The sequence below is a fragment of the Alligator mississippiensis genome, chromosome 4, assembly GCF_030867095.1.
Source record: "Alligator mississippiensis isolate rAllMis1 chromosome 4, rAllMis1, whole genome shotgun sequence".
NCBI classification, from domain to species: Eukaryota; Metazoa; Chordata; order Crocodylia; family Alligatoridae; genus Alligator; species Alligator mississippiensis.
In genome coordinates, this window is record NC_081827.1 from 158667306 (window position 1) to 158683452 (window position 16147).

The 16147-nt window shown below is 40.2% G+C and overlaps 2 protein-coding genes across 2 annotated transcripts in view; one reads left to right on the forward strand and one right to left on the reverse strand.

The window, feature by feature from the left end:
- LOC102572413 (E3 ubiquitin-protein ligase RNF113A) overlaps positions 1 to 4200 on the forward strand; it is a 24742-nt gene extending 20542 nt beyond the window's left edge. The window contains exon 10 of the mRNA XM_059726855.1: positions 174 to 4200. Coding sequence (XP_059582838.1) covers positions 174 to 265 — 92 coding nt within the window. The 3' untranslated portion in view covers positions 266 to 4200. The remainder of the gene's footprint in view (positions 1 to 173) is intronic.
- The window catches only part of STRADA (STE20 related adaptor alpha), a 25667-nt gene extending 9712 nt beyond the window's left edge, over positions 1 to 15955 (reverse strand). Inside the window, exons 1-9 of the mRNA XM_059726856.1 lie at positions 15879 to 15955; positions 14458 to 14539; positions 12053 to 12110; positions 10537 to 10565; positions 4098 to 4200; positions 3367 to 3488; positions 2025 to 2133; positions 1769 to 1892; positions 243 to 414 (exon numbers count right to left, since the gene is read on the reverse strand). Of these exons, the coding sequence (XP_059582839.1) occupies positions 243 to 414; positions 1769 to 1892; positions 2025 to 2133; positions 3367 to 3488; positions 4098 to 4200; positions 10537 to 10565; positions 12053 to 12110; positions 14458 to 14493 (753 nt within the window). The 5' untranslated portion in view covers positions 14494 to 14539; positions 15879 to 15955. The remainder of the gene's footprint in view (positions 1 to 242; positions 415 to 1768; positions 1893 to 2024; positions 2134 to 3366; positions 3489 to 4097; positions 4201 to 10536; positions 10566 to 12052; positions 12111 to 14457; positions 14540 to 15878) is intronic.
- Positions 15956 to 16147: the final 192 nt, after the last annotated feature.

Below are 16147 nucleotides of genomic sequence, written 5' to 3' on the forward strand. Positions count from 1 at the left end.
ATGAAATTGAGTAATTTGCATTGAAACCTATAATGGGGGAAAGAAAGCAAATTCCAAGGAAGTCTGATGCATAACTGTAAAATAACTCTCTTCCAACAATCATGGTTATGTGGTCACATGTTCTTCCAAGGCTACAAAATTAGCTTGAAAATAAATTTGTGCGTCTTTTCCAGAACTGTTCTCCATCAAGTCAAGACTGAGAAAAAGGAAGAAAATGACTGACCAAAGGTCTCTGAACATACCTGCTGTAAAACTTCAGGGCTGAGCCAGGGAAGGACCTTGATGCTGTACTTGGGGAAATCATGAACAACTTTGAGTCGTTGCCCATGGTTGATCATACTCAGGTTACTTCGCAAGCCAGAGAGATATACCTTTCCATCCACAGAGATGAGGATATGGCTGGCTTTCACACTCCTTAAAGCAAGAAAGTCAGAGATCACTTACCCTAGAAGGAATTTCAAGTCCTCATGGCATCCCTCTATGTGCATTCTATATAGGAGCTAAGGAGGGAGTAATCTGAAGCCTAGATTTTTTTTTTTATTGCTGGTCCATTTATCAAATACCCAACAGTTGGGAGCCTTTTACAATCCGCTTTAGAAACTTACTCCCACTATACACAATAGTTTGGGAGGAACTGGGGGGGGGGCAACAAACAGATTAAGTGGCTGCAGGCACTGGTTTTGGATGAGAGATCAGAACAGCCCAATAATATCATGCGCTTATGCATAAAAATGGCTTCAACTCCTTTAAAGAAAAAAACAACCAAAAACAGGCATGTTTTCACCATTATTTTAATAAAGCTAGAAGTGAAAGCAAGTCTGTGGAACAACTGAAGCTCTAAATTACTGGGTGTTTTATTGATTGAAGGTACAGAAGATAACAGCCCCAACAACATCCAGGAACAATATAGTGAGCAGCAATGAAAGAAGGGAAGAATTTGACCCTTAACAGCCACCTATGAATATTGTGTAATATTACAATAAAGCCAGTAGACACATGGACCCGATTCCCTATGCCTCCATATGCAGAGACCTCAATATACCAGCAGCAGGTGGCTACACTGTCACCTGCCCCCTGTCATTTCCATAGGAAGAAACAGATTTAAATGTATACTTCAGATTCTGGAGAAATTCCTACATTCCCTAACTATACTCTCTTCCTGTCACAGTCCTCTCATAGCCCCTAACAACTTCCTTGAGAAAGGATTACAGCTGTTTTCCGCTGTCACAACCTCCCTTTTCTCATCTTTACACCTCAGAGGCCCTGGCAAAGACCTAAATCTGGACCTACATTACTAATGCACTTTACCCCAGGTTCAACCTTTGGTTTACTTTTTCAAAAGTAATAGTTTTACGATAAAGAAAAGTGCAGGCCTAAAGGTGCTGGACACTGTAACTATCAGGGCAAACTCCTCATTTTCCCTCAATCCCAACTGCCTCTGCAGCTGTCAGCATAGTTTTCTTAACTGTAAGATTGACCAGGATGCCTTTTACCATGAATTCCTTTGGTGGTTTCTTTGCAAGCTGGACACTTGTCTCCAAGAAAACGAACTGAGATAGACAACTCATTTCACAGTCTATCAAACAGCTATCAGATTATAGCAATGCTCAATCACTACCACCCTAGGCTGAACCTGGCAGCTTAAATGAGAAAGGCATCATAATCTATTAACAGTCCCATGAGCTACCCAGTTCCCTCTGAATGAATGTAGTTTGCAAGACTTTGCAGCAGATTCTGCACAGAGTAGGAGAGGCGATTCCCTTTTTACCTGTGTACATAACCCATATGGTGAATATAGTCAAGGGCTTTCAGAACTCCTTGGAGGATATAAGCAATAGCCAGTTCACACATCCCATCTGTAAAATGGGTACAGATTAAATCCTTTGCAGAACCTAGAAAGAAACCAAGAAATGTTTTTTGATGGAGCAGAAAGAACTGATGATGTCACCTCCTAAAATAAAGGTATTTTCCCAAAACCACTAGCTGACCCTGTCAAATAATACAAATGTTCCCTTTCCACTTACCATAGGCCATGAAGGGTGTCACTACCCATAGCTCATTATCAGCTATGAAGGTTGCTTTGTATGGCACAATGTTGGGGTGGTTGAAGAGCTTGGACACATGAAGTTCACCCTAAAAGCAAAAAAGATACTTAGAATAAGAGCACAGCCAAATAACTAACTGTAGAGATCCAGAGTACAGAGCATCTGCGTTCTGGACATTTAAAATAGACTGTGTTGGCCAAACCATGGTGCCAACGCAAAAGTCTCTGGCCCTTTAATTGTAGATGATGGCAGGGGGGCTACATTTACATTTCAAAGTGAGACTGGTGAAAAGAAGCAACCATCAGACAAAGATCCCAAGGCATGGAATAAAATACCAGATGAAAAAAGTATGCCACTGTCAGGACACCAAAGGTGGAGAAGAGGGTGCAGATTGCCTATAAAAACCCAGGCAAAAATAAGGTCTGTGGGACTGCCCCCAACAGCTAAACCTACTGTGACGCCCCCCACCCCGCAAAAAAACTTCTGAATGCCTAGCTGCAGACTGTCCCTGGGACTATGGAAGACTTATGCAGTTTCTGCTGTGTCTTAAATTAGGCTAAGTTGTATGTTCTAAATTGTGTGTTGTTGCTGTGTCTTAGCTTAGGTGAAGTTTTTCTGTTGTTCTTTAGTCATATGCGTGAAATTGCACATCGCTGTCCTCAACTAACACTCTCTTCACAGAACAGACTATTTTTGTCCAAGCATTTGAAAACTTTGGTGTCATCACCTAAAGTCTAATATTAAGTCTAGTAGCGAGTGAGATTTTAAAATTCTTTCATCAGATGATTATCCTGAACCTTCTCAAAAGAAATCCTTATTTTCAGAGAGGAGAGGTTTGACAGCTGGAATAATTTCTCACTAGAGTTGGACTGTCCTGGTTTGATATCTGCAAATGGGTATTACTCACTTAGCCCTCGACTCAAGAGTGCCCATTGACAATCCCAGCTTCCCAACTCAAGGAACAAAGAGATGTTTTTGATACATTAAAAAAAAAAAGCAGTATTCTCCTTTCTGTCAAGATCCATTCTCTATTTACTGGAGAAGGATAAACAAGTTATGGCATGAGATCTCCTGAATTTGAAGACTTATCCACTAACTCTCCGCTTTGAAACTAAACTCATAGGACGTGCTTCTAGCAGTTCAGCATGGGAAGTTCATTCCTGCAAGCGAGAGATAATTCCTCCAAAAGCAAACAGATTCGATAAAAAGTCTCTATTTCAGCCAGGACAATCCCCCTAAAATAATAATCTGTTTCTATAGTATCTTGTATCTTAGATCTCAGACTGTTTCAATATAAATGAAAGATGCTACACAAGGATACCTGCAAGAATGTCACCATCTCATTAGTGCAGGCCTCCAGGTTAATCCTTCTGACTGTCACATAGTCTTCTGTTGGTTTATACCTGGCTAGATTTACAATCATCAGATCCTCAAAGCCTTGGCCTGGAAGAGAAAGAGAAAGATTAATTCCATGAGCACCAAAATAACATACTGTTGCTTGAACCTCACTGCTGGAGAGTTTCCATTAATACTTCTTCTTCTGTAGAGATCCAGAGTACAGAGCATCTATAATGCTCACACCCTCTCTAACCTGAACAATTATTTGCAAATTTGTGGAATAATAAGTTGTTACAATAAAACGTAAGCTTTCATTTAAAGTACACCACCTATAAGTATGTGTTCCCAACTCTTCTGAGAAGTGGGGCATTACCTTCCCGTTTTGCAGATTAAAAAACAACTGAGGCACAGAGAGGTAGTGAAGTGACTTGCAGAGAGCCACCCATAAAGCAAATGGTTGGGCTAGAAAAAAAGACTCAAGAGTCCCGTGTAGCACCCTTTCATTTTAACTTCAGGACCATACATCCTTCTCACATCCTGTTCATCCTTTAGATTCAACTGTAAGGCTTTCAAAACAGGAAGTGATTTTACAATTAATAATACAACCAAAAAAGAAAAAATCATTTCAGAAAACAAGAAGTCATAAAAGGAACATCCAGCTTCCTTTGAGGAAGGTTCCTTGAAAAATGAGAATTCTTTCCTTAGGAACATTACCTATAATGGTGAGCAACTCATAACAGTTGCTATCTGGTGAAAAGCTGCTCATGGCGTCCCTTTTGGGGGAAGATGCTATCGACTCTGAGCTCGCTTCATTGGTCTAGAAAAACAAGAGAGAAGTCAGCAAGAGAAACAAAGGCCATCTAGAAGAGCAGCTATGACACATGTTAATGCACATGTTTATAGTATTGGACATATATGTGTATTAATGAAGGGAATTTGGAAGTAAAAGCAGAATTGTATCTTCTTAGATATTTTTTCAATCCAGGAGATGTCTCATTTCAGAAGGTCCAGACATCTGCATTCCATTGCATATAACCAAACAAGGCAATTTCCTACTTACTGTAAAAAAGGTCCCCCCAAAAAAGATTTTAACAAAGCCAATCACTGCTGTGCATGACAGCCTTACCCTCGTCCCTTCAGAACAATACACTTTCTCCCATCTTTTACAAGTTTTTAATACTACCACCTGTCTGCCTCTGCACGGGCAATCAAATGAAATCCTGTCTGTAGCATTCTTTCTGCACACTGGCAAGAAGCTTTTCCTGTACAATGGCAGAGGTTTCTGCTTTTCAGCTGCTTATCTGTTCAAGTGCTCTCTGTGGTAAGGCAAGCACAGCTGAATTCTTGTATTTGCAGGAAATGATGAACCAACTTTGCTCCAGACATGTAGACCAGGCACACACAAAAAAAGAAGCTCTAAATAAGAGCAAGAGTTTAGCTGCAGCCAAGAGCTAGTCCAAATGAACACAGCAGCCACACTCCCAAGCCCATCAGATTCTATTCACTATAGCTAACAGAGCTTTCTGCTAGATCTACATGCACCAGCAGAAAAGACAAATGTTCCCCTCTGTTCATGCTCAGTCATGCTTAAAACTCATTTCAACCAAGCTCTGCAATTTCATAGAGGCATTATAGTCTGAGCTGTGTTATAGGAGTCTGTCACAAAAATTGACAAATGATTTGGTGCGCAAAAGGAGGTCTCAAGGTTTTGCCATGCTGAAAGCACAGCTGCATTCCAATTTTCCTGGGTGGGGTTTCCAGAAAAGCAGGAGGAGCCTTTTCCCATTGTTTAGGCATGTTACATTATTTCTTGCAGGGTTATTTCATCCCTCAGTTTTTGTTCTAATCAAAAGTGTGACACACTTGGGCTCTGGATTTGTTTTCTCTGTGACCAAAAGGTCAAATACATTTATGTTGCTAGATGTGGATAAAGAAGATGAATTCATCTTAAAACTGCCAGAAATATTAAACATGCCCTGACACCTCAGAACACTAGACTGTCTCTAACTCACTTATGTCCAGCTGCAAATTTGCTATAAAAGACATTTTCTGAATCTCTCATAGTCTAGCAGAGGAGTGAATCTGAAAATATACACTTATTTTGATCACTGAAGGAGAAATGTTATTTTTACAGTTGTGTGACATCACAAGGGGCCATTGTAGCTATAACCCCACTGAAGATTTAGTTAGCTTTCTTTAATCACAAACTATGTAATACAAAATGTTATTCCACCTCCTCATCACTTTTAAAGTGTTCTTGATACTAGTATTAAACAGCTGCTTCATTAAGCAGCAACTGATAAAAAAAAAACATTAAAATGGGCTCAAAAGAACTGTTAAACCACTGTTCCTGAAGGACCACATCAAGCTTGATTTAGAGCTAATAATGCTAAACTGCTGACACCACTTATGCATAGTAAGATGGGAGGTCCCTTAAAACACCGAAGCTGAACCTGGCAAATTACTTTAAAATGTATAAAACAGAAGGACAACGCATAGGTAAAGCAACGTCAGTCCTAACCCGAAGTGCTCTCCTACATTTTAGTCCCCAACGCATGTCCTCCTAGAACTACAAGACCACTTCCAAACTGGCACAACACAGCATTTATTGAGATGCTAGGTTTAGTATTATGAAGGCATCTATACTTGGAGCAGCAGCTCACAGAACACAATCAACTCTGGAGATTTTAACTCACAATTCTACTTAATCTCCAGAGCTTTTGTTATTTCAATGCTGGCTCTCCTGAGAATAGCACTACATCTTGTAGCAAACTGATAGAAGCTTTTTCAATGCATTAAATGTGCACTGGGAATTGGGTTTATCCCAGATTTATTTTCATTGGTGGCTTAAATCAGCTTTAGACTGATTTTTGCAGAGATGGAAGTCTTATGGACAAATGAGACGCCAACAGAGAGCTTCTGAGACTGCCCAACGAGGCAGACTCCTTCTGAAGTTGCTGACAACATAACAGCTTTTGGCAAGCTAACTTTTCTCTTTGATGATTATATTAAACATGTGAATACAGGATCCCAATTTCTCTATCACAATTAAAGCAAAGTGAGCCAAGGTAAAATTTCTGGTTTCCTTAAGTGGAAAGAACCAGTTTAACAGAGAAAAAGGATGTCCACTGAAGCACTACCTTCTTGGAGAAATGGTAAGGCCTCAGATTCTAATATTAAGCACATGAGAAAATAGGTCCTATAAAACGTGTTTCTATGCAGATTTTGCAGTTTATATACTTGCTAGAGATCAGACTCTGAGCCACTAATCATATTGAGATGATACTTCCAAGTACTGATAAGCTCACAGTGACTATCAGTTGCAGAACAGGCAGCTTCACATCAGCTATTCTAACAGCAAACATTTCAAAGGTTAAATCCACATTCCAGCCAAAAATTGGAGTGGAGCAGATTTTTATTTCAAAGTCAGAGTAAAGATCTCAGCTGTGAATGTTTACTTACTGTCACAAATCAACCCTGAAGAAAAGAACAAAACAGTGGTGGCATACTATTCATGCCCGCAGTTCCAAAGCAGATGATTGTTTCTGCTCAACTGATTAACACTGAAAGGTCACAATGGCTGTGTACCCATGTTCATATGATCTGGGAGAATTTGGGGAGAACTGGCAAAGCACCCTGGGATGCTGAAGTACCGTGCTGTGGCTTTTCTCAGGAGAGGATGTGTAAAGATACTCACTTTGCTGAGAGTGAATTAACCCTAGTTGTTCCCAGATTAGTTTTGTCCTGGGGGAATCATTTTTGTTCTGGGAGAATAATCCTGAACCTCTGTACATTTGGGGTTTCTCCTGACTCTTCCAGGAGAAACTGAGTGTCTGAATGTGGCCAATAGCCATGGTATTAGACTTCAGAGTTAACATTCCACATGAGACAGAGGGAACAACACAAAACTCACCTGAAGCAATTTGTTCAGTCAACCTGCAGATTCAGGAAGGATAAGGATCTGCCTCATAAGTGATTGGCAGTTTCATTTACATTTAAGTTCTTTAAATTTAGAATAAAAGTAAGGGGACCACTATGAAGGTGGTAATATCATACTGTCATACTACTCAGCCTGATACTTGCTGGGTAATTGGATAAACTCATATCAATGTCTGTCACAAGCAGTCTGTCAAATCTAGGATCTGCTAAAGAAAGTTAACCATTATCTGTACATTTTTTAAAAACCATGATAACTATAGTGTTAAAGCAAATAGTGTAATATGATTAGTTGTTGATTATTTGAATCTTGAAAAATTAAAATGAGATTTAAAAAAATTCTTATCCTGGATGTTTGAGGCACTTCTTCAGCAATGAATGCTCCAGAGCAACAGAGCAAGCGTTACCCTTTAGATGCTGCAGAATTACTAATGCTGGAGATGGAAAAGTTTTATTACACCACTGAGCCGGTCTCCTGTCCTTGGCCACTAAAATATAAACAAACCTTGGTTCAGTACTGGCATGCAACTTTCCATTCTTCTTCTGAATACAAATGATTCTAGAGATATCTTGGGTGAGAAGCAGGTGGAGGCTTATCTGGCTCAGGGCATTACAATGCAGTGAGACCTGAGCTAGTTGTGTGTGTCCTCAAGCAGAAGCAACATAACTGTACCCATACAATGCTGTACTCCAGCTAATTAAGTCTGAAGAGCAGAAGGGCTTTAGTTCAGATGTACTGCCCTACTAATGCAGTTATACTACTTCTGGGTCAGGACTAGTGTATAGACAGCTTTGGTATCTCTGCACAGTGTTGCCTTTAATGTGTATACATACTCTAAGAGTCAAGAAACCAGGGTTGTGGTCCCAGACATGTAACTGAATGTGTGACCTTGGGCAAGGCATGCTGTGCCTCATTTTCTCCCAGCTGTAAAACAGGGGTAGTAACCAATCTGTGAGGAGAAGGCACAAAGCCTATTGTAAACCTCAGTAAGAGGCTCTACAGTATTGTACCAGCTCATTCTAATGACATGCAGGGAAATATCAACTAGGATGTCTCAGCCATGATAGGAAGCTAATGATTACAATCTTTTGCTCCAGTTACAAACCTGTCATTTGGCTGTGAATTGAAGGCTGAGACCCATTCTTATCTGCAGACTTCCATTAAAGATTTCTACCAATTCTGATTTGCAGTTACTGCCCTGTTTGCTATAACTTTCAGCATCTCCACTCACTCCTGTCAACAGCAGGATTAACAGGAAAGGCATACAGGCAGATGGAAACCTCTAAAGCAGAAAGGCACCACCAAGGAAACGAAAACTGAAGGCGGTGAAAAGCAGCATTATTGGAGCAATGACAGCTGGTGTGCAATCTGTAAGTGGTTTGCTTTAATAAAAGCCACCCCAGATATGACACAAGCCAACAAAACAGATGCAAAAAGATGAAATAAGTTAATCTATTATTTTTAAATATATAGCTCAGGCTGTTTCAGTTGAAATGGAAAATACTATCAGCACCCTTTTAGAAACAGTTTAGTATGTCAGAAAACTTCATTCACCTCTGTAGAAACATTAAGAGTTTGAAAGTTTTAAAAATAACTAGATATTAATGCAAAAGGGACTCTAATGAAATGTTCAACATTGTACAAGAATAAAAATAGTAACATGACATTAAACTGAAATGTTAATTTATGAAATACTGCAAAAAAGCTTCCTAAAGTTTTCACACAAGACAAATTTTGGTGTACAGTTAAAAGTCATGAAAGCAGTAAGATAAAGGCATGCCTTATTAGCTTTATAAAATGTGATCTTCATTAACAGTTGGAATCTCAGCCTTTCTGGTTAGGATTTAACTTGACTTTCATTTAAGAAAATTATTTTTAAAAGGGCAATTGCTCTGTTATCAATGCCATGAAGAAACCAGAGCTGTGCAACCCTAGTAAGGATTTGAATTTGCCAAATCAAATTCATTTGGATTACATTTGGGGTTTGTTGCCATAGTAAAACAGAATATTTTGTTATTTGTTGTTTTCACTTAAGTGTCTCATGCTCACTTTTGACTCAAGTTACAATAATTTCCTTTACCTAGTAATTACTGCCCTGCTTCCATAGCTACCCAAATAGAAAAGTTATTTTGGTGCTTTTTTCAATGCAAAAAACTTCAGCATCATCATCAAAGATGTCTACGTACCCACTAATGTCTTCTGTTTAGAAAGACAAATTACGCACAATAGATGCATTTTGTCTCTAGACTAATCTAAACACAATCTTGCAACAACCTAACAAAAGACATCACTGTAAAACAATGAGTTTAAACTGAGGATATATCCTCTGGAAACACCAAATCCAATATAACCCTGACTTTTATCCGTTTAGTCTGCACAAGTAAAATTGTAGGCATAAGCTAAATTGTTACATAAATTTGAGCTTAAAGTTATCATTATCAGAATTATCGCTTATTTAATACCAATTTAAAGGCTAAGACAACCTCTGTGGCCAGGACCACAAGAACTAGACTAGTCCAAACTGTCCTGTTTTTGACTATATCACATGTTTGGTTTGTATTTCATGGCACCACAGGAGATTTCATCTTTAAGAATGTGAAACAGTCTATGCAAAATGCAGCACCAGTTAAAGGCATGAAACTTTGGCAATGTGGGCTCTGAAGCAAGTCAGACAGATAGCAATCGCAATGGAATTTTGCAGGGTAAAGCCCCTTTAAAACTGAAGATTATCCAATTTTATTTTTTGATGCTGGGTCCTCTTTTGGTGAATTGGTAGAAAGTAAAGAAAGGAAATTATAGTAAAAATGTTCAGAAGTAGGTACCAATTTTGAATGTTCAACCTGAAACGCTGCCCCAATTTTCAAACATTCAGGACACACAGAGCTTCAAATGATTTTAGGTAAATAGGACTACAGGTGCTTGGTGCTTTTGAGAAACAAATGCAAGACAACTTAAGTGTAGTATACAGAAGCAGTAACCAATTTGAAAACATGAGCTTTGGAGAATAAATTTTAGAATTATGACTGAACCACCACATGCGAGCATTTCAAAACTACACACCAAAATCTGCTTTCCAGGGTGAAACCTGTTTCCACAAATGTAATCTAAATCTATAGATGACATATAAATAAGGTAAAAAGAAAAATCAAGCTTCCACAAGGAAATATCTCCATGCAATAAAACACAGCACCACAGCCTGCAAAAAAAATCACTTACTTTTCTCCGAGAGTCACCCAGAGGCTGCTCTGGATTAAAGAAATTAATCGTTCACCATGTTTTCTTCAACAGATATGTAAATAACCCAAAAGTAATCTTTTGGTGCTAGGCACACACAGGTAAACACTCCCAGGCAGAACATTTTAAATTTACAATTAAATTTGCAATGGTAAGTTACAAACAGCATGAAAAACATCAAGAATGGTACAGGTAGAAATGTAATAAAAAAGCATAGAAATTAAACAGATTCAAACAGCCTCATCATCAGCCATACATTTTTTTAAATTTCTGATCTTTAATCCATTTTTTAAAAGATGATGATATGGATGTATTTACATATTTAGGGGGAAAATTTACTTAAATAATATCTCAGAATGTTTAACAACACATACAAGAGAGATGCAGAAAACGGAGAAATATTTTGCAGAATTCCACATCTCCTAAAGTACCAAAAAATCTTATTTGAACCTTCTTAGGCTACTTCTAACAGTGTTGCTAGGCAGCAAGGGGCTTAGATAAATGCAGTAGATCCACTCTCAACCCAAGTACAAGTCACATTAAAATCAGATGTAATTACATTATTTATACTGGGGTTAAGAGCTACTCAGAGAAAGGGTTCTAAATCAGATTTTTTATACTGTGGCAGATATTTTACAAGTTATTTCTTCTAAGAAGCATTGGTAAGTCAGGAAAAAACAAAAACCCTGGAAATAGTCCAGGCCTCATCATCAGCAAAGATGTACTAGCTACAGTCAGGTTCTAAAACAGTTTTGGTATCCCTGTAGCTTAACACACTACTGAGCAGTACAACCAATCTGGTTTTGATGCCTAGTTAGCAGGAATATTTTTCAAAAGCTATACTAAGGACTTCTGTTAAATGGTACTGGCTTGTAACCATGGTGAAAGTGAACAGAGTCTAACAACATCTGATAGAAAAATGTGTTTCAATGTAGTTACAAAGCCAAACATGGAAAGATCATATCTGTTCAATTCATCAGTAAAATGGATTTTTCTCCACCTCAAATATCTTCCTTTCATTGCTTACATCACCTACCAGAGGGTCTATGACCAGAATTCAGCTGCCAATTGTGATAAGGTATGAGGCAGAACAGAACCCAGCTCACTGTGTGTCAGCTATACTGGGAAGTTGTAAGGTTATTGTTTTAACATTTGTCTTTACTTGCAAATTTAACAAGCTGCAAGTAACTTTTTCAGGCTCAAAATCTGTACTTAACACAGAGAACAGGTTATTCAGACAATGTTATGAACCATGAACTGAAAGGTCCTGACACCTGCACTACAACAGGCTGTAAAGCAACTCCTGTATATAATATGACAAATTATTTTCCTTCTAAATTCACTTTTGTGAGCCAATCTGAAAACTTAGTACTACAAATTGATATGTTAATTCCGGTGGCAGTTAGACATTAATTTACACCAAACTGATGGGTACCTTCACGTTCAAAATAAACAAGATTTCTATTGAAGGATCTAAAAAAAACAAAACAGTACTTACCTCCAAACAACTCCAACTCTCTTAATCCCTCAACAATGAACTTTTCGGACACCCACCTCTAAAGAAGAAAACCCCAAAGCCAGTTAATTATTTTCTCTAGATACATTCACCAGCTTTTTTTTTCAGTATCACCCAAGACAGAATTATACCAATGACTTAACTAGTCTAACACTTGCACAGTACAAACAGGAGCTCATTGATCAGCTGAGATATCCCCCTCCTCCTTCCTCTTCCAATCTGCCATAACCAACTATTTCTATTTCAAATGGCAAACATTCCCATATCTGTATAATGGCATACACCCACTGGCAGCACACAACCAACTTCTGGATAATGTAAGATTCCAGAGCAGTTAGTATAGGAAAAACTTTGTTAGTTCAATATCAGATAGTTTAAAGTATTGGATCCTTCAAAGCTACTGTCACTCACAGCTGAAAAGATACGTTTTTGTATACTTTATGATATAGAAAATTTGAAATATGGCTATCTTGCAATTTGAAGTCATTTTCTGGTCCCTTGGACCATAAACTCTTGGAAACAGTTTGGTAGGATTGGGGCAGTTTGGCACGATCAGGGGTTAGTGCCAGCGGGTATACTGGGGGAGAGGGAGGAGGACAGTTTGGTGGAATTGGGGATGGCAAATTTGCAGACGGTGCTGGCACTTAGACTGAGCTAACTAGAGAAAGTGTCCCTCGATCATTGCTGTTGTTCTACAATAGGAACTCCTTGTGCTGCATACCATAAAGTATGCTTAATTAGTCACTGGGATAGCGGCTCAGTTATTATCAGTTACTAATGTCTGCATGCAGGTGAACTAAGTCTGTATGTACCCACAGTAATTTGGATAATTTGAACCCTTTTATACTGACTTTGAAATGTTTTGGTCCCCTGCATTTCAAATTCATGAGGTTCAAGATACTCTGAGGGATTTAAATTCCTTACTCCCTGCAAAGATGAGGGTCTATGAAGTAACCAGAGGTATACAGAGCTGCAGAAAAGTTGAGCAGGACTCCTGAGTGTTCCATCTCTTTCCTGCTGTTTTATTTCAAAAGGCATCACTTTTTGATCAACTGTGATGGACAACTTGTGGCGCTCCAGCAGAGTAGAGAAACAGCATCCTTCAGAACACCAGCCACAGCAAACAGCTGAATGGCTCATCCTTAATTCAGCAACCACTGTGAATTAAGTGGGTTTTGAATTACTTGGCTACAGAAGATTCAGATTCTACTGTACCTTCATATCACTCAATCTGGAAGCTCTACACTAGCAAATAAGGCCAAATACACTCTCAGGCCAAAAAACATGCTATACTTCATACTCCTACTCTTGCAAAACATTCTAGTGCTCGTAAACGTTCTTATGATGTGTTTAGATGCCGACTGCCTTGGAGAGGTCTATTTTTATCAGTTAAACTAAATATTAAAAGTAAAAGTACACATGCTAATGAAGCGTTAGCTTCTTTCAAAAGAACATTTTTGAACAATGTTTAAAACTCAGGGTAGCAGTTAGACTGATGGGCATGTTGCTCTGATCTTTCAGTTCAACTCCATACAGGTTAAAAAAAATTAAATTGATATTTAAGATGCATTTCCCTACCTGCAGTATTGGTGTTTTATATTAAAAAATACATCCTTAAGTCATTTTCCATGTAACTTATTTTCAAGTTTTAATTTTAATTATTTTATTTGCTGCCTGATTTTTAAGCACTAGAACAAAGCTGTCCTGTTCCAACCATTAAAAAAGGAACATTCAAGTTAAATATAAAATTTCTATATGAATTTTAAGTTTAGAACAATAACCAAAATATATGCGCTAAGGCCAACCAAAAGCATGTTTTCAAAGAGAAAGGAGGTGGAAGACTAATATTTCTGCAATTTTTCTCAATTATAAGGAATTATATAAAACCACAACTGTACAACAGCAAAAACAGTATAACTTCATTATAACAAACTGCCATGGACTCAAGAGAAGAATTCATTAAGAGGGTGTTTGCTATAATAAAGTTAATGAAAAAAATTGGTTCCTGTTGTCGGGACTGTTAAAGGGAGGATTTGCTATAAAAATGGTTCCTTGTAATAAGGTTCTACTGAATGACCAATACTTGAAGAGAATGAATGCTTATTATCATATTATACAAGCACATTGTAAGCACATATAGTACCTTGCTCAGAGATCAATAGGTTCTAGAAGTATTTCTCCCTCTGCAAGTAGGCATTTTTAGAAATAAACTTAAAAATCTAGTTTTCAGGTCATAAGTTTCAGGTAATAAGAACCCTGAAGACCTTGTGTCCAAATGGCACTCGAGTCCCAGGCCTCATTCCTGCAACCTTTTCATGTATGGAAGTGAACAATTTATACAGATGCAGTGCTATTTGGAATAAAACTAAAAGGCATATAACACTCACCCTAATGCGTTCTGGTTTACTTACAAGAAAAGACATGGAATCCAGATTTGTAATACTCCAAATTTGTGAAATTAAAAATATCCTGAAAATAGGAAAAAGAGAAATCAGTTATTTGTACAACATGTAGCAGCAAGTTTTGAAAACCAGTATTTATGAACCTAAACAACCTACCAAACATCTTCTATCACACATTGATTACCATGCAATGCACAGACCAATACCCAGCAAGTTCCTTAGGGAAAGGATGTTCATGGCGTGTTTGCACAGTACCTAGCACAGAGGTTCTCAACCTTTTTAAACTCAAGGAACCCCTTGTTAGACCCAAGGCCCCTTTGGAAGTGCCAACAATGTAGCTTTCACTTGGTTTTTGACTACAGAGAAATAATAGGACAATTTTGCTGTTGCATGAACTCAGAAAGACCTCAACAGATCAGAATGTCTCTGATGCTAAGGAAGCCTATTAGAAAATACATGAGTTTATGTGGTGAATCATGTGTTAGGTGTGCAAACACTTACAGTGCTAATACTGTGCATCACCCTTAAAAGGATCCTGCAGCATCCTAGGGTGCCGCAGTTCCCTGGCTGCACATCGCTGACCTAGCATTACGGGCTCGAGCCAGGTCCAGCCCTGCAAACCTTCAGTAATCATTTCTTTAAACCCAGGGGTCTCACTGGATAGACTCAAGGCAGCCCTCAAAAATGCCAATGCTGTTTTCGCTCTTTTCTTGCCTACAGAAAAAGAAGAAAGCAGCTTTTCCATTGCAAAGAACTCTGAAAGACCCCTCAGAGATGAGAAACAGTTTATCTGGCGAATCAGGTTTGTGACGCTAACTGCCCTTGACAGGCAACTGGTAGTGGGTGCATAGGGGTGCTCATGCCCCACTCCCACGACAGGGCCAGTGCCCCCCACCCCCGACAGCTGATGCTGACGTGGGCAGGGCTGGTGCGACTCCCTGACAAGGCCACCACCATTGGCAGCTTCTGCAGGTGCTTGCCAGCCGGGCCCATCGGTGGCTTCTGCTGGTCCCCCCCAGATCCAAGAGGCGCCGGTGGCCCAGAGGATCTCCCAGCCGCGCAGGGGGCCTGGCTCCTGGTCGAGAAGCGCTGCTCTGACCCCCTGGCAGCACGACACGGGGCACAGCCATTTGGAAGGCGGCGGCAGCGGCAGGCGGGAAATGAGAGCACTGCGCGGGGAGCCCGTCGTGCTGCTCGGGCGCGACCCGGGACTCTGTTGCTTCCCACGGGCGGGCGCTGCCGGGCCGGGGACGCGGGTCGTTCCCGGCTCCCGGCGAGGGGGGCGCACGGAAGGTTGCGGAGAAGCGGCCGCGAGGGCCGGGGCCACTCCGGACCCGGGGGAGGGGAAGGGGGTGCAGGACCCAGTGGCAAGGAGCCCCGGCGCGCGGACTCACTCACTCGCTCACTCCTCGGGCTCCAGGCGCCGGTTCCCGGGACGCAGCAGAGCTGCGTGCGCGGCGTGATGACGCCACCACGTGACGCGTGCGTGACAGCCGCCGTGACCTCTGCGCGGGGGCGGGGCGGAGCGGAGGAGCGCGCGGCAGGGACTAGGTGCTGCCCGCGGGGCTCCGTGGGTCTGAAGTAGGAAAGGCCCGCCTGGGACGCTCGGAAATGCCGCGTGTGCGGGAAGCCGGCCGTGCGCTGGAGAAACCCGGACATACACATGCGGGCAAGT